The sequence below is a fragment of the Mobula birostris genome, chromosome 7, assembly GCF_030028105.1.
Source record: "Mobula birostris isolate sMobBir1 chromosome 7, sMobBir1.hap1, whole genome shotgun sequence".
Taxonomy (NCBI): domain Eukaryota; kingdom Metazoa; phylum Chordata; class Chondrichthyes; order Myliobatiformes; family Myliobatidae; genus Mobula; species Mobula birostris.
This window is the reverse complement of record NC_092376.1, coordinates 40,300,750-40,326,080: the sequence shown is the minus strand read 5'-3', so window position 1 is coordinate 40,326,080 and position 25,331 is coordinate 40,300,750. Positions and strand designations below refer to the sequence as shown.

At 42.2% G+C, this 25,331-nt stretch overlaps 1 protein-coding gene across 1 annotated transcript in view; it reads right to left on the bottom strand.

Annotated features, from left to right (window-relative positions):
- The window catches only part of ubl3a (ubiquitin-like 3a), a 62,375-nt gene that overhangs the window by 2,828 nt on the left and 34,216 nt on the right, over window positions 1–25,331 (bottom strand). Inside the window, exons 2-3 of the mRNA XM_072262961.1 lie at window positions 14,915–15,023; window positions 2,770–2,856 (exon numbers count right to left, since the gene is read on the bottom strand). Coding sequence (XP_072119062.1) covers window positions 2,770–2,856; window positions 14,915–15,023 — 196 coding nt within the window. The remainder of the gene's footprint in view (window positions 1–2,769; window positions 2,857–14,914; window positions 15,024–25,331) is intronic.

The following is a 25,331-nucleotide window of genomic DNA, read 5'->3' as shown; positions in this document are numbered from 1 at the left end:
GATGGTGGTACCAATGAAGGTTAATGTAAAAGCTAAATGCTGTCAACATTAGGATGGATGAAATACAGCTTTGACTTCCAAGTATGAGTTACAATGATGTTTTTCCAATGCAAGTTCTGTATGCCATGATGACTGTCATTAACCCCAAGGGTGGCTTTCACAGGAGTGGAGGATGAGAATGGCTGATTAGTGGGGCAGATTCCTAAACAACACATGGCCATACACAGGATCAAGACTAGGATGAGGTATGGTTGGCAACGGTGAAAAGTAGAGGGAGCATAATGGTAATGGGACAGGTATCCAGATGGAAATCTTGAGGAGAAAGTGATGAGATAGAGCATGATGAGGAACAGAAGGGACTGAGGGGCTGAAGAAAGGGCAGGAATTCAGAGAATAGGGGACCGAGGTTGGAAAACAGTTTACAAGAACTTCTATTGCTTTATTCTCAGTTTATTTCCTTTCTTCAATTCCTTTCATACTTCACACATCTCCAAAATTAACTTGTTACCAAGATTATTAGCATATTTTGCCAATATTATCAAATTCTACATTGTCTACTTTTTCCTTTTTCTTTAGCCATGGTTACACAACATGCCCTTCAGTATTTCATTCTAAAATGTGTTTATTATGAGGTTTTGGTGATGTTCATCCAGAAAATCTGTGTGAATGAGTGAGAGTGAGAGAGAGCATATGTAAGAGTACATCAGAAACAAAGAAAATAAGTGTGGAAGAAAAAGTGAAGCAAAGGGAAAGAGCAGCAGTGGTAGGTGTGAGGACAACATTGATGCAGCAAAAGTTAGAGAGGAAAAACAGTCACAGAGATAGAGTTGAAAGATGAGGGCAAACATAAAATGTTATATAGCAAAAAAGAAAGATGGGGAGAGAGACAGTACCTAGAAACAGTTACACACGTGCCCCTTACATACTGTACACTCAAGGACAAAGACAGAGGGAGAAACATCTTCAGAGCAAAAGAAAAAGAGATGGAGCAAAAAATTAGAGGCAAAGAAAATATTAGACAAGCAAAAATTCAGAGAGCACCACACAGATGCTCACAATGGGAAGACAGAAGTGATATGAAGTGAGAAATCAGATGGAGATTAAAGCAAAATAAAAAGAAAACTAAAGAAAGAAAAACAAATTAAAAATTGGGAGTGTGAGACCAAGCAAGGGAAAAGTGAGAGAATGGAAGAGTCTGAGAGGGAGAAAGACATTAAGAGGAGAGAGTGGGGGTAGATCTGCATGAGGCAGATAATTCAGAAAATGCCAGAAAAAAAGAGAAGGGAAAGGAAAATATAATGCATGCAAACAGATAAAGGGAGAGAGAGCAATAGAAAGGGAGATAAGGAGTGACCAAGGATCATCTGCAGAAATGAGAAAAAGGGCAGAAGAGAGGTATAGTAGTTAGTGCCACCACCTCACAGCTCCATGGATTCTGGTAAATTCTGACCACTGATGCTGTCTGTAGTATGCATGCTCTCTCCTTGACACTAATTTTTCACCAGATGCTCCAGATTCCTCTGACATCCTAAATACATTGGTAGGTTAACCAACTAGCATACATATGGTTAACTGGTAAATCACAGCAGAACTGACAGCTAAGTGAGAGAAAATGTTGCAAGTATACAAGGATACAGCATTGGACTGATAGGCATACTCTGCTAGGAAATGTCATACAATCAATATGCAAGCATGAATCTGGAAAGACAGACAAAATTATTGGGGAGATAGAAGCAATGACTTAATTTGGCAGTTATGTAACTTTAACATAAAAGATTATCCCAAATGACCCTGATTGAAAAATAGCAATGGTCACTGGGGTGAAATGTGATATGGAAGCGAAGAAACATGGGAAAGCAGGATAGAGGGAGATCAAAGAAATCTGAAGTAAAAGAACTGAGATTAATTGACTGGCATGGCGGGTGGCAAGGAGAGAGGTAAAATGTAGGTAGGTGTTCTGATTTGGTTTACGTAGGATAGAGATAATGAGTGCGGATATATCACAAAAACAAACCTGGACAAAGGAAGAATAGCAAGCTATTCTGTTGATATAGAAATAAATTTCTCCTGGTGATGAACTGAATGTAGGGTTTGAAGTGAAGATGAGAGATGAATAAAATGCATGTTTAACTTCAGTGAATGGCTGGGGAAATGAACAGAAGCAAAAACTATGCTGAATATTGTCTACCTAGAAAGATGATTGAATTAGCATGATAATATTCATTAGAACCAAGTTCTAGGTGACAATGCCAGATAGTCATTCAGGTAGCATACTACATTTGTTTAGTTGAAGATACTGGGTGAATCTAGATATGTTAAGACACAAATTAATCCCACTGTTACCTCTGCAGTGTGGCATATGTATAGCAACTGGAAATAAATACCAGAAGAAACAGAATTAGATGGTAGCAGTATTTAGTTTTGTTTATCATACTTCCCATAGGACTGATTGGGGGGGGGGGGGGGGAGAGAGAGGTGGCTGTTTCATTACTCTGGAGGTGGTACATGCATGCTTGTGTTGTTATTGGACATATGGGAGAAAGCAACATTTCAAACTTCAGCAAGGAAGAAAAATAATAGTTATTGCAGTCAACAGACTATCACAAAGCAGATAAATTAATAAAAATGTTTAACTGAGAAACATTTACTTCAATACTGGATAACATTTATGCTGACTACTAGTATTGATATTACTGAACTGTTTTCAATGATAATGTGACCTTTGCTACTCTTATAACATTCTTACATGCTATTGATTAGATTTCTTACCTCCAAGAGTGACATTTCCATGTAGAAATCGCCCTTGATAGATGAGCCGAAGAATACTTGGACTGCTGACAAATTCATCTTCCCAATCTTAAAGACAAATAAATAGCAATATTAAATGTAGATTTAAAATGTTCCACCTCTACCATGGTACTGAAACAGGCTAAGAACTTTTCTGTCCTTTTCAACCAGTTTGTTGCTATTGATATGACAAACCATATTATTCTCTTCATATAAATCTTCACAGACAAGGGCGATTCGACATAGGACAGTATAGCAGTGGGCCTATTGGGCATGATGTTGTGCTGACCTATATAAACCTTCTCCACGATAAATTTAACCTTCCCTACTACACAATCCATAATCCATTTTATTTACATCAATTTGCCTATGGTCTTATTGTATTAGCCTGAAATGCATTCCAGGCATCTATTACACTGCAAAAAAAAAGATCTCCCCAAGACTTCCCTCCACTCAACTTAAACAGATGACCTCTGACATTGGCTTTTGCCACGCTGGGAAAAAGGCACTGGCTGTACACTGTATCTATACCTCTCAATCTTTATTCACCTTTATCATGTCATCTCTCATCCTCCCTCATTCCAAAGAGAAGAGCGTTAGCTCACTATCTTTGCTCATAAGGCATGCTCTTGAATCCAGACAGAATCCTGGTATATCCTTCTCTGCACCCACTCTAAACCTTCCACATCCTTCCTATAATGAGACAACCCAGATTGAACACAATACTTCAACTGTGGTATAATCCAAGTTTTATAGAGCTGTACCACTTCCTTGACGTTCTTGATCAATTTCCTGACTAATGAAGGACAACACATTCTAAATCTGTGCCCTATTAGATTTTGTAAAACAATGAATGTCTGTCAAGTCGAAAGACTGCTTAACCCTCTCTGAACTCTAAACATGTAGGGTCTGTATGTCTGTTAGTGAGTAAACACTGTTAATGTCTGTAGAACGTTTGCTGATAGTAGCTGGATTCTTTCTTAGTCTCAGGCATCGTTAAATTATAAATGTCTGTAAAGTAGTTAGATAGCTGGTTTGATAGATTTTTGCATTCAGGCTTATTACCTATTTGTAAAGATTAATGCCCTTTTGTAAATCCAAGGGAATGCTGTGTGTCCTGACATAAGTGAATGAGGAAAATGTCTAATTGATTTATGAGGGCTGTGTCAACGTACACAGGGCACGTTTGAAAAGAAAACAACTTTTGTCTCAACACAACATCATAGAGTCTATCTGTCTCTGTACTTGTGAAACTTGCATTTATGGGGGTGGTTTCATAGGACTTCATTTGGGACCAGAGACCGTGATTGGTGCCTGGGACCCAGGAGTGGTCTCGGGAGCAAGTTGGAATTTGGAGTTTCCCCCAATCAAGTGGTGACTAAGAATCTGAGCCCAAAATCCTTTGTGCCTTGCAGAATCTTTGTGGAAATCTTTGACTTGATGCATAGTATTTTGTGTGGTTTATCTGTTTTCTATTTTATGATAGAACCATAGAACACTACAGCACAGAAAACAGCCCATTCGGCCCTTCTAGTCTGTGCCAAAACTTTATTCTGCTAGTCCCATTGACCTGCACCCAGTCCATAACCCTCCAGACCTCTCCCATCCACGTAGCTATCCAATTTATTCTTATAACTTGAGTGAGCCCACATTTACCACATCAGATGGCAGCTCGTTCCACACTTTCACCACTCTGAGTGAAGCAGTTCCCCCTAAACCTTTCCCCTTTATCCCTAAAGTCATGTCCTTTCGTATTTATCTCTCCTAATCTAAGGCTACGTCCACACTAGACCAGATAATTTTGAAAACGCCAGTTTCGAGTAAAAACGACAGGCACCCACACCAAGCGTTTTTCAAAATATCTCTGTCCACACTAGAACGGATATTTGGGCGAATCTCCCCCTACTGGGCATGCACAGGACACACAGAAAACAAGCGAAGAGGAAATGGTATACTCGGCGCACGTTTGTCCAGTTACAGACTAGAAAAACTTTAAAGGAATTACTGTTGGCTCTCACGCAGGAGGACTTAAAACTAAAAAACAACAAATACTGGAGCGTATGGAGGCAACCGAAAGGGAGTTCAAGGACAGTATGACCCAGCTGACGACGAACATTGAAAAACTAACTCTGTTGTATTAATAAAGCACCTTGTTAAATGTATAAAACATATTTGCATCAGTGTTATCTTGTATTTCCATACAACGTTACATTAGGCTGTTACCCATCTATTGTCAGAGATAAATAAATAAAGGCATCCGTTAGTCTTGCGAGACCATGGATCTGCGCCTGGAAAGTCTTCACTCTCCAGGGCACAGGCCTGGGCAAGGTTGTATGGAAGGCCAGCAGTTGCCCAAGCTGCAAGTCTCTCCTCTCCACGACATCAATGTTGTCCAAGGGAAGGGCATTAGGACCCATACAGCTTGGCACCAGTGTCGTCGCAGAGCAATGTGTGATTAAGTGCCTTGCTCAAGGACACAACATGTTGCCTCGGCTGGGGCTTGAACTCATGACCTTCAGGTCACTAGTCCAATGCCTTAACCACTTGGCCACATGCCCACACATTGTCAGAGAAGTACTTGCATAAATAGGTAAACCACCTTCATACAAACAAGGACAGAAAACATGGCAAAATGAGTGTACTTATTTATTCAGTAAGCTATGGGTCAAAGTATTTGGTGAGTACATTTCTAACTCTTCTGGCTTCAGTCTCATTGCCATCTGTTCTGAAATTGTTAGGTTGTGTGGAGGATTGCATTCAAGAAAACAACGAAATGCCGCGCTGCGGCCATCTGTTCCGGCACATCATGACAGCGTTTTAAAATAGTCAAAAAATCTCACTTTACAATTTAACTCTCACGCCGTTGTTACGTACCCCGCAACTGGGTTGCCAAACCAGCAGAAATGGATCACTCAGTTGGAGTCTGGATTACTAGGACTAAGAAAGTTTTATTAAAGAAACAAGCAACACAGTAATCGAAAGGATAATAAATGCAACAGTTCAGCAATGATAACCACACATGTGCACAGAATTAAGATAACAGCATCAATCAAGCTCTATCGTTGTCTAGGGATAAATGACCAATTTCAAAGTGACACAAAGTTCAGTCCAATTTAGTAGTGCAGTTCGCAGTAATCGTTGCCATGGCGATGGACAACGTGGGGTGAGAGAGAGAGAGAACGGGAACGACTGATCATTCAGACACAGCTTCCACTCACAGACCGGCGATATGGCTCACAAGCAGCTTTCGGGCAGGTCCTTGGTGATGTCACCTGAGGTCACCGACTGTGACCCCTCCTCCAGATGCGGTCGATCCTCTGCAGTGAACCCGGCACCCAAGCAAGGGCGGACACACACCGGGTTCCCGCTGATCGTACCTTTCCACCCTGTGCGTTGTCCGGTACTTCCCACCGACTCGTGAGAGGCGCACCGCTTCCAGGGTCTCGTTACCTCGGGTGTCGTGTGTATTGCCTTAGCGAACCCGTCCCTTTTTATCCCCCTGCTGGGGTATCGCCTGTCCATCACTTCAAACAGTTCAGGGTTCAAAGGGGGAGCCGCTCCAGACAGCTCTCTCTCTCCCGTCCCTTCATTACACATCTCCAGATCGCCTGTCCATCACTTCAAATAGTTCAGGGTTCAAAGGGGGAGCCGCTCCAGACAGCTCTCTCACCCGTCCCTTCATTACACATCTCCAGACGCTGCTCCATTGTTCCTTATCTCTCCTTCCCCTGAGGACAGGTGGCAGACCAACTGCTGACGTCACTGATGCTAACCCAGGCCAGCAAACATCTTAATTTTTATGTGTATTCTCGTCACACCGTTCACACCGACTGCGCATTATAACAGCTGTCCGGCAGTGCTTGCGTAGTACCAAGCAGAAACAGAAAAGGCATTCTTGTTGTGGTGTTGTCAAGACAGCGTTTTAAAATACCTCTCTTTACCCTGTCCACACTATAATGCGCAACAATCGTTTTCAAATTTACACACTCTGGAGAATGTTTTAGAAAAGCTCCGTTTTCGGGGGATGAAAATGCCGTTTCAATGTGGACAGAGGGTCAAAACGAAGAGAAAAAGCTTTGTTTTCAAAATTATCCGGCGTAGTTTGGACATAGCCAAAGTGGAAAGAGCCTATTCACATTTACTCTGTCTATACCCCTCATAATTTTGTAAACCTCTATCAAATCCCCCCCTCAATTCTTCTACGCTCCAAGGAATAAAGTCGTAACCTGTTCAATCTTTCCCTGTAACTCAACTCCTAAAGACCCGGCAACATCCTAGTAAATCTTCTCTGCACTCTTTCAATCTTACTGATATCCTTCCTATAGTTAGGTGACCAGAACTGCACACAATACTCCAAATTTGGCCTCACCAATGTCTTATACAACTTCACCATAACATCCCAACTCCTATACTCAATACTTTGATTTATGAATGCCAGGATGTCAAAAGCCTTCTTTACAACCCTGTCTACCTGTGACGCCACTTTCAGGGAATTATGTATCTGAACTCCCAGATCCCTTTGTTCCTCCGCACTCTTCAGTGCCTTACCATTTACTGTGCATGTCCTACCTTGATTTGTCCTTCCAAAATGCAACACCTCACACTTGTCTGCATTAAGTTCCACCTGCCATTTTCTGGCTTATTCTTCCAGTTGGTCCAGATCCCTCTGCAAGCTTTGAAAGCCATCCTCACTGTCCACAACGCCTCCAATCTCGGTGTCATCAGCAAACTTGCTGATCCAATTTACTACATTCTCATCATCATGATAATAAATTAGGCAGGCTTCAGTTATTTTGTTATGCTTATGCACTTATTATCATATCGCCTGGACACTCAAATAGCCTGGGTCCGATTAATCCAGCCCACTATACTTTAGCATTGCAAGCAGGGTCCAGGACTATGTGCAAGTGGACAAGCAAGTTGAGCAATACCCAAGACTTATCTCAGGTCTCCAGATGGACAAATAACTTGAACTTTTTGGATTGCTGGCTAATGTTCTAAGTAAATGGGGTTATCCCAGATGTCTGAGAAGGTACTTGCTGAATTGTCTGACTTAAGCTTCTGTGTGTAGTACCACAATGCCATATGCATACAGCTTTTCCTTCTAAGAAGGATACTCTGTCTGTCTTAAGTAGGGTGGATTTTTATGACTGCATTGTGGCAGTTGAGTATTGAAAAAGCTGAGCTCTCTGAGGAAATCAGGCAACTGTAGCATGAGATGGCCTCTGGGTACTCAGAACACTGTTTTAAGTGAAACAGCACACAGGGCACCAGAATGTGTTGAGCACTCTGAAGTTGAGCAAGTTGCCATGGTAGGTAGATTGGTTACTGTAATGCAAAAGCACTGCATTCACAGAGTTACATGATGGTCGATTCTGTAAAGATATGATCTATGGTCTTGCAGGCGGACTGGGACCCAGATACTTGGGATGCGGATATTTGGTACGATGATGATGATTCGATAGGGATGGAAATAATGTAATCAAGGAACATACCCTCAAACATGCAAAAGTTAGAAGAGTGCTGATGAACAAAATCAAGCTGCAGTGGTTGTTCCTACCACCACTGTGGCCACTTTCCACAACTACAGTATCACTGAGTTCCAAGATTTAAGCCAAACGCTGTCTCAGCACCCAGGGGATCCTTGACCAGCTGGCTCACCTGAAAATGGGATTTAGGAGCTTCTCAACTGTGTTTTTTTTAAAAATGTGCATGAATTGATTCAGTTAGGGTCATTAATGACAGACCCACTGGCCCTGGCTGAGTTGCAGGCTGGTCAGGCTAATGGCGTTGAACAATAGTTGAATTGTCATACAAAGCAACACACATAAGATGCTGGAGGAACTCAGCAGATGAAGCCATCTATGGAAAAGTGTAAACAATTGATATTTTGGGCCCAGGCACTTCATCCGGAACATCAACTATTTACTCTTTTCCATAGATTTTACTTGCCTGCTGAGTTCCTCCAGTATTTTGCGTTTGTTGCTTTGGATTTCCAGCATCTGCTGATTTGCTCATGTTAGTGGTCATACAAGCTGTCCGTGCTTGTTACCCTGCCCCTTTGGATTGGGATGCTGTCCTCGGAGACTAGCAGTCTATTTGCCCAACATGAAGTGTCAGAAGTAGATCGGGAAAAGGTGCAGGTAAGGCTGCTTTTAAATCCCGGCAGCAGCAAGAGGCATTTTGAGTGCATGATGAATGGAACTAGGAATGCCCCAAAACAGCCAATGATTGTGGCTCAACAGTCAGTATTCAAAGAGCTCCTCTTCCCATCTTAGTAGAAACGATATGTTTCTGTTCCTGCTGAAAACAGGGCTGGATAAGGAAAAAACTGACTGAGTAACTACTGGTGTTTTTAGTGTGTTAAACTGTGAGCATTGTGACCCAGGTGGGTTGCATTTGATAGCTTAGACCAGGAGTTCCCGACCTTTATTATGTTATGGACCCTTACCATTACCTGAAGGGTCTATGGACCCCAGGTTAAGAACCCCTTGAGAACAATGTACTGGTCATCCTTCCAGCCTCTACACTGGAATGTAATGTTAATCTGAAAAAGGAGGAGATTGCCCGGTTATTCCCAGTCTTGGCTGGATTGCACTCTGGATGACAGGTTAATCAGCGCATCGCATAGGGCTCCAGGACTGCCACTATTGCTATAACTGCAACTCATATTCCCATCATCCCAGAGGGAGACCTGAGGCCTTACATAACTATTACCCTTTGGTGGTCACAGCGTAATAAGCAACAGCAAATCGCTTTGGTGGACACTCTGGCTAAGGTTACCTTATTATATGGGAATCCAGATCTATATACAGGAGAGCACGTGTGTATTCAGGGATTTGAGGGATCAGATACAGATGCTGTACTAACAATGGTCTGCCTCGCTATTGGCAAGGGACCTCCTTGATCTGTCCACATGTTTACCTCCCAGGTACCTGAACACAGTTTGGGAAATGATCTGTCAACCGGAATCTCTATCTCAACACCCTTTGGCAAATTTGCTTTTGGTATTAGGAACTGTCCATTCTGGTTGGAAAGGCAAAATGAGAACCTGTCTTTATACCCTTGCCATCACAAACAGTAGTTGTCATGCAAAGTAGTCTCCCTGGAGCGCATAAGCAAATTGATGAGACAGTTAAGTCTCTCGTAAACCTGGAGATTCTTCTTCCTTCCCTATCCCCTTACAATAGCCCTGTTTGGCCAGATCAGAAGGCTGATGGTTCATGGCACATGATCATTGATTATCGCCAGTTAAATTGGTTTGTCCCTCTGCTGGCCACAGCTGTTCCAGATGTTGTGACCCTTACTGAGGACCTTTCCAGCAGGATTAAGAGTTATAATGCTATTTCTGATTTGGCTAAAGCTTTCTTCTCCATCCATATTGCTGAACAGTCCCAAGATCAATTTGCTTTTACATAGAATAGCCTTCAGTACATCTTTACACTGCTTCCACAGGGTATGTCCATAGTCCTAATACACACAGGAAGACAGTATGAGGAAAAATCTATCCTGAGTTTGTGGATAAGGGTAAGCTGACTAAGCAAGAATGAAAACATTTCTAACTACCTCTCCACTTTTGTTTTCAAAGTTTCCTGCCAGAATGTTGCTTTGCTCTATTTTAATGTTTGTCTTGTGTGTTATGGGATGTCTAACGTCTATTGAGACCCAACGTTGTCTGATCGAAACGTTGACTGATCGTTTCCATGGATGCTGCCCAACCTGCTGAGTTCTTCCAGAGTGTTGTGAGTGCTGCTTAAACCTAGAGTGACTGGCCTCAGACAATTTTTTCTCTATGAAACAAGGTAAAGTACCAAATTGATTGTAATTTGTCTCTTGCATCCCTGTAGTGTTTGAAGCTCTTACTCATTCTGTTTGAATTGCAAATAGTTATTGTTAACATCTTGTTAATGTGTTCTTCCCCCACCCCCCCCTCCCCTTAGGGATTAGGACATTTTAATATGAATGTTGAGGTTAATCCTTGGATCTGTATAATTTTCTCATTTTAATAATCATGATGATTAGTTTTAATCATTCAACTGATATTAATACGTACTCACACAACACACACAAAATGCTGGTGGAACGCAGAAGGCCAGGCAGCATCTATAGGAAGAGGTACAGTCTTGGCCCAAAACATCCACTGTACCTCTTCCTATAGATGCTGCCTGGCCTGCTGCATTCCACCAGCATTTTGTGTGTGTTGCTTGAATTTTCAGCATCTGTAGATTTCCTCGTGTTTGCATTAATATGTACTCTTTGCTTTAAGCAGAAGGAAGAGTTCTATATATCAGAATCAGGTTTATTATCACCGGCATGTGACATGAAATTTGTTAACGCAGCAGCAGTTCAATGTAATACATAATCTAGCAGAGAGAGAAAAAAAATAAATAAAATAAAACATAATAAATAAACAAGTAAATCAATTACATATACTGAATAGATTTAAAAGAATGTGCAAAAACAGAAATACTGTATATTAAATAAAAGTGAAGTAGTGTCCAAAGCTTCAATGTTCACTTAGAAATCGGATGGCAGAGGGGAAGTTCAGACATTCAAAGGGCAGCATGCATCATATTAGATTTTGTAAAACAATGATAGTCTATCAGATTGAAAGACAACTTAAATCTTTCAGAGTTCTTAGCATAAGGGGTCTACCTGTCTGTTAGTGAGTAAAATTTGCAAGTGAGTAAACAGTGTTCATATCTGTAGAATGTTTGCTGATAGTAACTGGATTCTTTCTTAGTCTCAGGCACCATTAAATGCAAATGACTGTCAAGTGATTTGATAGTTGGCTTGATATATTCTTTTTGGATTTGGGCTCATCACTTGTATGTAAACATCAATGCCCTTTCTTTTAAGTCCAAGGGAACATTGTATGTCTAGACATGAGTGAATGACGAAATAACTATTTGATTTATAAAGACTGTTTCAATGGTCACAGGATGTTTTTGAAAAAAAACAAGCTGTGTTGAGACAAAAAGTTATAGTGTTTCTCTCTCTCTGCACTTGTGAAATCTGTATTTATGGGGTGCCTTTCCCAGCTTTGTAAGACTTCAACTGGGATTGGAGATTGCGATCGGTGCCTAGGACCCAGGGGTAGACTGATGAGCAAGTCAGAATTTGAAGTTCCCCTGACAACAGCAACAATCAAGTGGTGACTAAGAATCATTAGCCTTGTAGAAATCTTTGTGACTTGCTATGTAGATTTTTGGGGGTTCATTTGTGCTTTTTATTTTATGATAATAAATTAGTCTTCAGTTATATTGTTGTGCTTGTACCACATCTCATGGATACTCAAGTAGCTTAGGACTGATTAATCTAGCCCATTACAAAAATCTCTCTCATTTTCAAGTTGCTACTTGAAACTTACCCATTTAACCAAGTTTTACTAATCAGACCTAATAGCCCATAATGTAGCTTAGCTTTAATATTTTACTGGTGAACATTCTTGCTGATTTTAAAGGCAAAGGAATGTAGTAATCCCTGTAAAGGAAGTAGTGGTTCTTGTATTTAATGAACAAACAGACTGTGTAGAAGAAATAAAGACACTAACTAGAATTTTTGATCTACAAAATATAATATGCATCATGGGAATGTGATCAAACAAAATAAGATGGCTCTACACAGGAAGGTATTAGAGTAGATAATCAAAAGCTTAAGAACGGCTTGGAGGAGATCAAATATAGAAGACTTTCTTTGGAGAGTTAAGGGAAGGAAATTCCAAGGCATGTGGCCATAGCAACAGAAGGCAAAGCTGTTAACAATGCAGTAATTAAGGGTGGATTTTCAACTGGCAAACTGGCATGGGTCTGTTCAGAATGTAAGAGTTAAAGTGAGGCAGAGTTAAAGTATCTTAAATTAAGAAAACTTTAACATAGTAATGAAAATAAAAATTAAAACCACAGATGTTGGAAGTCTGAAATGAAAAAGAAAATGCTGGGAACAATTAGAAAATCAGGCAGTATCTGTGACCATAAAATAGGTACAGAAGTAGGCCATCGAGTCTGCTCTGCCATTCGATCATGGCTGATCTATTTTCCTTCAATTCCACTTTCCAATGTTGGGGGAGTCCAGAACCAGAGGCCACAGTTTAAGAATAAGGGGTAGGCCATTTAGAACGCAGATGAGGAAAAACTTTTTCACCCGGACAGTGTGGATCTGTGGAATGCTCTGCCTCAGAAGGCAGGAGGCCAATTCTCTGGATTCTTTCAAGAGTTAGATAGAGCTCTTAAACATAGCGGAGTCAAGGAAAATGGGGAGAAGGCAGGAAAATGGGGAGAAGGCAGGAATAGGGTACTGATTGTGGATGATCAGCCAGGATCACAGCGAATGGCGGTGCTGGCTCAAAGGGCCGAATGGCATACTCCTGCATCTACTGTCTATTATCTATCTTCTCCCCGTAAACTTTTGACACCCTTTCTAAAAAAACCATCAAACTCTGCACTAAATATATCAAATGACAAGGCCTCTATGTCCATCTGTGGCAATAAATTCTGCAGATTTACCAACATCTGGCAAAATAAATTTCTCGTCTCTGTTCAGAAAGGACATCCTTGTAATTTTAAGTGGTGCCCTCAGGTCTTAGACTCCTTCACCATTGGAAACATTCTTTGCATGTATTCTCTATCCAAGCTTCTCAAAATTCAGTAAGTTTCAATGAGATTCCCCTTATTTTTCTAAACTCCAGTGAATGCAGCCTGAGAACTAAACTCTCCTCGTGTGTTGACCCTTCCATTCCTGGGATTTTTGGATCCCCTCTCATGCCAGCAGATACCTTCTTAGATAAGAGACAAAAGCTGCTCTCAATACTCCAAATGCAGTCTGACCAATGCCTTAAAAAGTCTCAGCATAATATCCTCAATACTTCATGCTCTTCCACCTATCTTTGTATCGTCTGCAAATGTGGCCACTAATCCATCAATTCCATCATCAAGTATTAACATATAACATAAAAAGTAGTGGACCCAACACAGGCAGCATCTGTGGAAAGAGAAACAATTAACATTTTAAGTTACCACCTCACTTCTCCTTCCACAGATGCTACCTCACTTGCTTATTGCTTCTATCATTTTCTGTTTTCATTTTAGTAGCAGGGTGTTGCTAAATGAGGTGCTATCGTGTGGGCACGTGCCCAAGTGGTTAAGGCATTGGACTAGCGACCTGAAGGTCGTGAGTTCGAGCCCCAGCTGAGGGAACGTGTTGTGTTCTTGAGCAAGGCACTTAATCACACATTGCTCTGCGATGACACTGGTGCCAAGCTGTATGGGTCCTAATGCCCTTCCCTTGGACAACATTGATGTCGTGGAGAGGGGAGACTTGCAGCTTGGGCAACTGCTGGTCTTCCATACAACCTTGCCCAGGCCTGTGCCCTGGAGAGTGAAGACTTTTCAGGTGCAGATCCATGGTTTCGCAAGACTAATGGATGCCTTTACTTATGTGCTAAAGTGCTGAGGAAGGAATAAGATTTAGGGAGCATCTCAAGTTTAAAAAGGTAAAATAAGCGTGTTCAGAAGTGCCTTGAAATGACCATTTGTAGAGATCAAAGGGATGGGCAATTGTTTTGGTAGAGGAGTTGAGGTAGAGGCTACATAGCACAATGGCAGAGGTCAGAATAGGTGGGTCTAAGTGATTATCTCAGTCATGGACCAAATGTCATGCAAATACATAGATTTTGGATATCAACACTGTTAATGGAACAAGTAAGCTAATTCAAAGAACACTTTGCATGTTCTCCCCCGGAGCCTGTGGGTTTCCTCCAAGTAATTTAGTTTCCACCCAAATCCCAATGAAGTGTGAGTTGTTAGGTTCGTTGAATGTTATGAATTTCCAATAGAACAGGAGGCAGAATCTTAGCAGACATGTGAGAGAAACCAGGTTACAAGGAAACAAGTGGTGGAATGAGATTGTTGGAAGCACCAACACAGATTCGCTGGGGTAAGCAATCCCCAATGTCTGAGGGAAATATGATGCATTGCTCTCCCAAATCTGGATACAGTTGAATGTTTTTCAAAAAATGTTATTTCACAATAGTTAGGGATACCCTAAAACAACTAAAGCATTGTAGCTGAAAGAGTTATACTGTAAATCAAACCCAGATTAAAATCTCGAATCAAAAATAACTACTTACCCATCGGCCAATTTTCATATACATGTTTGGCAATGTCGGCTGCTGAGTCATTGGGTGAAAATAGAAATTCTTTTGTTTTTCCACTGACCAAGATGAGTCGTAAATTAATCTGTTTTAAAAAAGGGAACATTCATTACTCCAGTGAAAAATCTAAATACTTGTATATATTTGTATTTATGCTCAACATTAATACTGCCATTCAAAACAGAAACAGCAGTCAATAAATTACATCCACACTATGCCAAACAAACAAAACAAAATTAGGGTTAACAGACTACAAGTTTCCTTTAGCATAAAAAAGCAAATTAAAATACTTTTATGGCCATATTATTTACAATGGCATATAGTAAAGTCTAATAACAACATGGCAACAGCACTTAAAGCCTTGTGAATTGTCAATGCTAGTGGATGATACATTTTGGCTCCTACTCAAGACTTGCACCATGACAAAAATCTGTCTTCAGCCACTTCAACTCACTCCATGATATCAAGAAATAGTTGAATACTGAATGTAGCAATGACCATGGGGAAAAAAAATAATCTTGTCTGTCATAATGATGTCTTATAACCCAGAATTAGTCATTCCTTCAGCCAAGCTGCTGCCACAAAATTAGAAGACCAGTACACTGGCTTGGAAAATTGCCACACATGCCCGTCCACAAAAATAAATCTAATCTGGAAGATAACTTTCTAATCAGACTACTCCTAATCATCAAACTGACGAAAGTTGTTGTTGATATTGCTATCAACAAACTATTCAATTGATGTAGCTTGGGTTTCACTATGCTAACTCAGTTTCAGATTTCCTCACAATCTTGGTCTAAACAACAAGAAGCTGAGTAACAGGGATGAGGTGAAGTAAAAGCGAGTGACCTGCAACATTTGACTAACATTAAAATCGAGGAGCACTGATAAAACTGAACATCTAAGGACAAAGTTGAAATTAATTCTTTCATAAATCAGAAAACTTTAGAGTGTGGTCAATCGCTCTAAACATAAGAGGCTGCACAAGTTTCTCAAGGTAATGTTCTAGGCTGCTTCATCAACAAACTTTCTTTCATTACACAGTGAGAAATAATGTTGTTTGTCTAATTCCATTCACAACTCCTTTAAAAAAGCAGTTTCTGCCCTAATAGCATACAGAGCTTGGATTTAACTTAGCACCCTAGAGAAGGAAAATTTGACAATGCAGAACTCCATCAGCACAGACTAAAATGTTAGCCTGGGCTAGTGTTCAAATCTTTGCAGTGACCTGACTCACAGGTGACAGGGTCATTAATAATCCAGGACTTTGACACCTCAGCTAGGACACTACAGTTCTTAGTGTCCTGATCGAAAAAGCTGTCAATAATTCAGAGTACAGATTGAGCTTTGATATAAATATGTTCAAATGGAGACGTGTTAATACCCAGTGTAATTTCCTTTGGGATCAATAAAGTATTTATCTATCTAACATTAAGTATTTTATACTGCCCCCTTGGATTTGATTACCTAAATTCAAAAACCACAAATTTGCCACATTAAACTTCATCTACCATTTCTCCACAAATATCTGCAACTGATCTATAGTACTGTGCAAAAGTCTTAGGCATATAGATATAGCTAGGACGCCTAAGACTTTTGTACTGTACTGTATTTGTCAACGTGGAGTGGAGGTGAGTTTGTAAGCCAGGCAGAAGCAAAGGATTTGGGAATGCAGAGACTGGAGCACCACAGAGGGGTGGGAGACAGGTGGCAGAGGAGTATCAGGGGTGAGGGTGGTGAAATGCAGACATACCCACCCCTACGACACCAGACAAGGTGATTCGATTCTAAACAATTGATTTATTGATCATTACAGAATGACTCTGGTTCCCACTCCCTCCTCTCTCCCTAGTCCTTTTCCCAACCCAATCCGCCCACTTCCCACTCTCAGTCCACAATAGAGACCTATATCAGAATCAGGGTTATCATCACTCACATCATGAAATTTGTTTTTTTTGCAGCAGTAGTACATTGCAATACATAAAATTATGACAATACTATGCGATAGTTTTAGGCACCCTAGCTATATATATGTGCCTAAGATTTTTGCACAGTACTGTATATCCTGCAGTATCCTTTGGCAAACTTCTCATCAGGGAACTTACCAACTTCCCAGATATCCACATTTTCACCCGCATTTATTGTAACAAATCTCAGATGTCCCAGTACGGACCCCTGTGGAACACCACCGGTCATGGACCTCAAGCCAAAATAAGTCTCATCAACCACTACCCTCTGTCTTTTACAGGCAAGCCAATTCTGAATCCAAATAGTCAAGTGGTGCCCATGCATCTTAATCTTCTGGATGAGCTTACCATGAGAAACTTTGTCAAACACTTTACTAAAATCTATTTGGACATGCCCTTTCTGTGCAAGGCCTTAGAGATTGTGCAGCCATGAACTTCATCGTCAGTTGCAGTCACTGACTGGTGCAACTCACTCAGAGTGACTGTCGGTGTCACAGTAGCCTCCCTTACAATTGCCATTCCTCTCCAGTGACTATGTTTAGAGAGATGGCTAGGCCTAGGCAGTGTGACTGTGGTTTCATTTTTACCCCAACTTTTTTTTTTTTTACGATGGACTGCACAGAGCACTGAGGCATGTTCAGTGCCTTTGAAATGGCCGTCATTTCCCCGACTTGTCCTGAATGCTCTTTTGGTCTGTTGAAAATCTATCATCCTGTTGGACCTTACAGAGACAGGGATAATTTAGTCTTATGAATTCATTGAAAACAGCCGATCTTCCAATTTTCAACTAATTGGGTGGATTGGCAAGGTAATACTATAAACTACACTTGAGGAAAGTTAGCCTAGTAATTACAAAGAGGAGGAATACATTTTCAGCCTCACTATTTTGGTTTTTAATTTTTACTTTACTTTATTGTCGTCAAACAATTGATACTAGAGTGTACAATCATCACAGTGATATCTGATTCTGCGCTTCATGCTCCCTGGATTACAAATCGATAGTAAATATTAAAAATTTAAATTATAGATCATAAGTAGAAAATAGAAAAGGGAAAGTAAGGTAGTGCAAAAAAAAACTGAGAGGAAGGTCAGGATATTTGGAGGGTGCGGCCCAGATCCGGGTCAGGATCCATTCAGCAGTCTTATCACAGTTGGAAAGAAGCTGTTCCCAAATCTGGCCGTACGAGTCTTCAAGCTCCTGAGCCTTCTCCCCAAGGGAAGAGGGACGAAAAGTGTGTTGGCTGGGTGGGTCGTGTCCTTGATTATCCTGGCAGCACTGCTCCGACAGCGTGCAGTGTAAAGTGAGTCCAAGGACGGAAGATTGGTTTGTGTGATGTGCTGCGCTCTGTTCACGATCTTCTGCAGTTTCTTCCGGTCTTGGACAGGACAATTTTCATACCAGGTTGTGATGCATCCTAGAAGAATGCTTTCTACGGTGCATCTATAAAAATTAGTGAGGGTTTTAGGGGACAGGCCAAATTTCTTTAGCTTTCTCAGGAAGTAAAGACACCAGTGGGCCTTCTTGGCAGTGGACTCTGCTTGCTTGGACGAAGTCAGGTCATTTGTGATATTGACCCTGAGGAACTTAAAGCTTTTGACCTGTTCCACTTGCGCACCACCGATGTAAATGGGGTTGTGCAGTCCGCTACTCCTTCTGAAGTCAACAACCAATTCCTTCGTCTTGCTGACGTTGAGGGATAGGTTATTGTCTTCACACCATGCCAGCAGGTTCTTAATTTCCTCTCTGTACTCAAACTCATCATTACCTGAGGTACGGCCTACAATTTTAGTAAAGTGTTGACAGGTTTTAGAACCTTTAATTTGATTTAACACACTGCACAATGTTTTGTAGATTAGATCAAAAATCCTACTTCAATATATTTTAGAAAATAAGACAGTAAAATATGAAAATAGTTTAGTAGCAAAAATATTTTTACAAGACATTGTAACTACCTAAAAATTTAAGGAGATCTGTTACTGAATGTTCTCCCATTGAAAGGCCATACACCTGCTCAGGCTCATTTACCAACACCACGTCTAGTATGACCCTCCTCTCATTTGACCATCTACAAACTGATTTAAGATACCTAGATGCACCTGGATTTGCCAAGAACAACCATGGTCACGGAAAGACGATGATCGCTCACGCCATAAAACACTGCAAATAACGAATGAACAAACGGATGCACCTAACAAATTTTGCCCCATCTAGACCTCTTGCACTGAGGAGGTCCCAATATTGTGGAAGTTCAAGTCATCCTTAACAACAAACCTTTTGATCTTACTGCTTTCTCTTGTCTGCCTGTTATGCAATGTCCTGGTAGGTATTTGGAGTTGGGGGGGGGGAGGAGGGGAAGAGGGTCTGTAGTGTAATCCTAGAGTGTTTGTACTTCATTTTTTTATTTTTGAGTTCTACCCATATAGACTCAAACAAGTCCCCTCTTACTGCAGCTGTGAATATTATCTTCAATTAATAGTGCAAATCCCTCCCTCTCTACCTTTTCTAAATCACTGAAAATCTAGAACACTAAGCATCTTGTTCTGTCCTTCTCTCAACCAAGTCTCTAACGGCCCCAGCATTATAAGTTTGTATATTGATCCAGGCTCCAAGTTCACCTTAATAATCCAATCATTAAAATAAACACATTTCAATCCATCTATTCCACCGTCTACTGCCGTACTCCTGCCTGCCTTTCTGTACATTCTTACTGGTTTACCCTCATCTTAATCCTTCTACTTTTTGACAATGGTGCCTGCCAAACAAATTTAAGCACTCCCAAGTTGCAGTGGCAAACCTCCAAACAGTATATGGTTCTCCTCCAGTCAAGACGCAACCCACCCCTCCCCAGAAATGGTTCCAATGATCTTAAAACCTGAAACCCTTTCCTCCTGTATCAGCCCCTTGGCCACACATTCATCTGTTCTATTTCTATGCCTGCCCTGACTAGAACATGGGTCCAGGAGTAATCCAGAAATTAGTACCTTTAAGGTAGTAATTTTTTCCCCCTACCTCTTTACTCGTCCTTACTGCCACCCCATTAGCCTCTGCATCCAACAGATCATCCTCTGCAACTTCCATCATCTCCAAAGGGATCCTACCACTAAACACATCTTTACCTCCCACCTCCCCCGCTTTCTGCTATTCCCTTGACCGTTTGTCCCCCCTCACTAAGCTCCTCCCCGGCACTTATCCTTCCAAGTGGCCTAAGTGCTACACCTGTCCATATACCTCCTCCCTCACCTCCATTCAAGGCCCAGGGAGTCTTTCCAGGTGAGGCAACACTTCACCTGTGAACCTGCTAGGATTGTCTATTGTGTCTGGTGCTCCTGATGCAGCCTCCTCTACATTGCTGAGACTGGTCGTAAACTGGAGGAGCACTTCGTCAAGCACCTCTGCAACATCTGCCACAGGCGGATCTTCCTGGTGGCAAACATTTTAATTCTGATTCCCATTCTAACATGTCAGCCCATGGCCGCCTCTTGTGCCAAGGTAAGGGCACCCTCTGAGTTGAAAAGCAACACCTTATATTCTGGTAGCATCTCTAGGAAGAGGCGCAGTCGACGTTTCAGGTTGAGACCCTTCGTCAGGACTAACTGAAGGAAGAGTGAGTAAGGGATTTGAAAGTTGGAGAGGGAGGGGGAGATCCAAAATGATAGGGGAAGACAGGAGGGGGAGGGATGGAGCCAAGAGCTGGACAGGTGATAAGCAAAAGGGATACGAGAGGATCATGGGACAGGAGGTCCGGGAAGAAAGACAAGGTGGGGGGGACCCAGAGGATGGGCAAGGGGTATATTCAGAGGGACAGAGGGAGAAAAAGGAGAGTGAGAGAAAGAATGTGTGCATAAAAATAAGTAACAGATGGGGTACAAGCGGGACGTGGGGCATTAGCGGAAGTTAGAGAAGTCGATGTTCATGTCATCAGGTTGGAGGCTACCCAGACGGAATATAAGGTGTTGTTCCTCCAACCTGGGTGTGGCTTCATCTTTACAGTAGAGGAGGCCGTGGATAGACATGTCAGAATGGGAATGGGATGTGGAATTAAAATGTGTGGCCACTGGGAGATCCTGCTTTCTCTGGCGGACAGAGCATAGGTGTTCAGTAAAGCGGTCTCCCAGTCTGCGTCGGGTCTCGCCAATATATAAAAGGCCACATCGGGAGCACCGGACGCAGTATATCACCCCAGCCGACTCACAGGTGAAGTGTTGCCTCACCTGGAAGGACTGTTTGGGGCCCTGAATGGTGGCAAAGGAGGAAGTGTAAGGGCATGTGTAGCACTTGTTCCGCTTACACGGATAAGTGCCAGGAGGGAGATCAGTGGGGAGGGATGGGGGGGACGAATGGACAAGGGAGTCGCGTAGGGAGCGATCCCTGCGGAATGCGGGGGGGGGGGGGGGAGGGAAAGATGTGCTTAGTGGCGGGATCCCGTTGGAGTTGGCGGAAGTTACGGAGAATAATATGTTGGACCCGGAGGCTGGTGGGGTGGTAGGTGAGGACCAGGGGAACCCTATTCCTAGTGGGGTGGTGGGATGATGGAGTGAGAGCAGATGTACATGAAATGGGGGAGATGCGTTTAAGAGCAGAGTTGATAGTGGAGGAAGGGAAGCCCCTTTCTTTAAAAAAGGAAGACATCTCCCTCGTCCTAGAATGAAAAGCCTTATCCTGAGAGCAGATGCGGCGGAGACGGAGGAATTGCGAGAAGGGGATGGCGTTTTCGCAAGAGACAGGGTGAGAAGGGGAATAGTCCAGATAGCTGTGAGAGTCAGTAGGCTTATAGTAGACATCAGTGGATAAGCTGTCTCCAGAGACAGAGACAGAAAGATCTAAAAAGGGGAGGGAGGTGTTGGAAATGGACCACCACTAAGCACATCTTTCCCTCCCCCCCCCTCTGCATTCCGCAGGGATCGCTCTCTACGCAACTCCCTTGTCCATTCCTCCCCCTCCCCCCCAATCCCTCCCCACTGATCTCCCTCCTGGCACTTATCCATGTAAGCGGAACAAGTGCTACACATGCCCTTACACTTCCTCCCTTGCCACCATTCAGGGCCCCAAACAGTCCTTCCAGGTGAGGCAACACTTCACCTGTGAGTCGGCTGGAGTGACATACTGCGTCCGGTGCTCCCGATGTGGCCTTTTACATATTGGCGAGACCCGACGCAGACTGGGAGACCACTTTACTGAACACCTACGCTCTGTCTGCCAGAGAAAGCAGGATCTCCCAGTGGCCACACATTTTAATTCCACATCCCATTCCCATTCTGACATGTCTATCCACGGCCTCCTCTACTGTAAAGATGAAGCCACACTCAGGTTGGAGGAACAACACCTTATATTCCGTCTGGGTAGCCTCCAACCTGATGGCATGAACATCGACTTCTCTAACTTCCGCTAATGCCCCACCTCCCCCTCGTACCCCATCTGTTACTTATTTTTATACACACATTCTTTCTCTCACTCTCCTTTTTCTCCCTTTGTCCCTCTGAATATACCTCTTGCCCATCCTCTGGGTCCCCCCCCCTTGTCTTTCTTCCCGGACCTCCTGTCCCATGATCCTCTCGTATCCCTTTTGCTTATCACCTGTCCAGCTCTTGGCTCCATCCCTCCCCCTCCTGTCTTCTCCTATCATTTTGGATCTCCCCCTCCCTCTCCAACTTTCAAATCCCTTACTCACTCTTCCTTCAGTTAGTCCTGACGAAGGGTCTCGGCCTGAAACGTCGACTGTACCGCTTCCTAGAGATGCTGCCTGGCCTGCTGCGTTCACCAGCAACTTTTATGTGTGTTGCTTGAATTTCCAGCATCTGCAGAATTCCTGTTGTTTACCTTATATTCTGCCTCAGTAGCCACCAACATGATGGCATGGATATCAACTTCTTTCCAGTAAACACATTCTTTCTCCCTTCCCTCCCCATTCCCCTCTGACCTTTTATCTCTTTTCTTCTTCTGACTTTTAATGGTAGTTGGTAATCCAACTTAAAAATTCATTACCGCCACCAAATGGACTGGAGTGTGTTGTAGAGAAATGGGAAATAAAACTCCTAGTAGTTCTTTATCAAATGAAAACTACGTTATCCAAAAAACCCTATCGATTGCAAATAATGAAAAACAATATTGTGAATTAAAGTCACTTCCATAACTTAAAGTTTTTAAATGAAAAACTATCAACCCCCAAAGGTAGTAGTGCAGCCTGCATTTGCCTTATAAAAGAATGTATTCAACTGTTTCAGAATGACAATACCTGCACACCACAGAGTGACGTTTTCCATCAAGACACAAGGAATAATTAAGCATGGTATGCTCAATTCTGTTGAGTCAACATAATTCCTTCCCTTCTTGTTTTACCCCTTCCTCCCATCAATCCAACTGTTTTGTGTGTTCTGTAAAGGTGTCTCTCCTTACGCCCATTATCCCACAAGTCTTGCCATAATCTCTGAATTCTTAGCCTTCTTTACCTCTTCTCCCTGCATATTACTTCCTCTCCTCCTCCTCCTATCAGACCTATCCCAACCAACTGGCTTCAACTAACACCTTCCAGCTCACCTTCTTCCCCTCTCCTCACCTTTTTATCCCCCATCCTTCTCAATCCTGAAGAAGGTCTCAGCCTGAAATGTTGACTACCTGATGCTGCCTGAACTGCTAAGTTCCTCCAGAATTTTGTGTGTGTTGCTTTGGACTTCCAGCATCTACAGACTTTCTCATGTTTATGAAAAAAGGACCTCAAAGGTAGCAAATCAACCTCTTTCTTAACTCCCTATACTTGCTATGTAGAACCTCTTCCTCCTTTCAACCTATATCATTAGTGCTAATGCTCACTTGCCCCTTCAGAATGATCTGCAACTGCTCCAAGATATCCTCAACCCTGACACCGCGGAGGAAACACAACATTCTGTCTGTCCCTTCTGTAGCTACTGAGAAGTGTGGGAGAAGAGGAGAAAGAAAAAGTCTCTTGAGAGGTGGAAGGCAAAAGAACTAAAAGAGATACAGTGCAAAGTAATAAAATACTAGAGGAGTTTTAAATACAGAACAATTAACTATGATCACTAAAACAATGTGCAATTATTAGTGGAAAGCTGAAATAAAAATCTAGAAACATTGATTACACAACTGTTAAAGTTAAAAGTGGTACCTAGGAACTTGCAGCATTTACGTATTTGGTTTTATTTCGAAATACAGCAGAGAACAGGCCCTTCCAGCCCAATGAGCCGGGTCATCCACAGCTCACCTATTTAACCATCGCCTAATCACAGGACAACTTACAATGACTAATTAACCTTCTAACCAATACGTCTTTGCACTGTGGGAAGAAACTGGAGCGCCTGACAGAAACCCACATGGTTCATGGGGAGAATTACAAACTCTGAACTCCAGAATGCCACAACCTGTAATAGTGTTGCACTAACTGCTACGCTACCATGTCTAGGTTAGGAATCAGTTGACTACAAGCAGAACTCTCACATCTACATTAATTATACTTCCTACCACCCTGCCGCCTGTAAGCCATGAATGTTTCCAGTTTCTCGGCCTGTTTTATCAGCGCCCTTTTTCTGTACTAATTTTCCTTCATTATAAACTGCAGCCTTCCATTCACCACAGCTGACCAAGATGATGCTCTACAAGATCATATGGAGTTTGTTGGAAAACGGAAAGGTTGAAAACAGAAGAGTCAAAATAGGAGATGAGATGAGATGGATGATTAAAAGATAGGCAATTAAAAGTTTAGACTCTTGCACGTGGAGTACATGCAGGTATTCTAAAAAGTGATCATTTAAATAGTATGACCACCACAATATAGAGGAGAACAAGCTCAAGTTTAGTTACTTGACTGAACACAAATACAGGAAAACAAAACCTCGTTCCTCTAGAGACACGGTTCAACACACATGACTAACAGGTTTTGATTTCAGAAAAACAGTCACAAAGAGAAAAAATATAGCCCAAGTCTGAGCGGCATGATTGCAGACTGTTCTGTTTTAGCTTGTTCCTCCACTAAGCAAATAGCTGAAATAGTGCACTACACTAAAAGGAGTAAAGCATATCACTGCCTCATGGGGAGTAGAAGGTGACCTTGATGGTGGAAAGGGAAGGAGTGAAAAAGAGCAGTTGTGGTAACATCTGTGGCTGCAAGGAGAAAATCCCTGTGGTGTTGTAAATGTGCACTGGTGGAAATGGAAGAGTAAGCCAGAACATCTCGAAGGACTGTTTCCTTCAAAATACTGATGGGGGAAAAGAGGACAGGATGTGACAAGTGGCTCCTCAGATGGGATATGCCAGAAAATAAGAAGGATAATTACCTGAAAGATTGATGGAATAGAAAGCAATGAGTAGAAAGAACAATTCTAGCCTTGCTCTGGGAATGGAAAGAAAAGACTTAAGTAGAAGTGTGAGAAATGGAACGGATATAGTTGAGAGTCTCATCAACTGTGATGAAAGG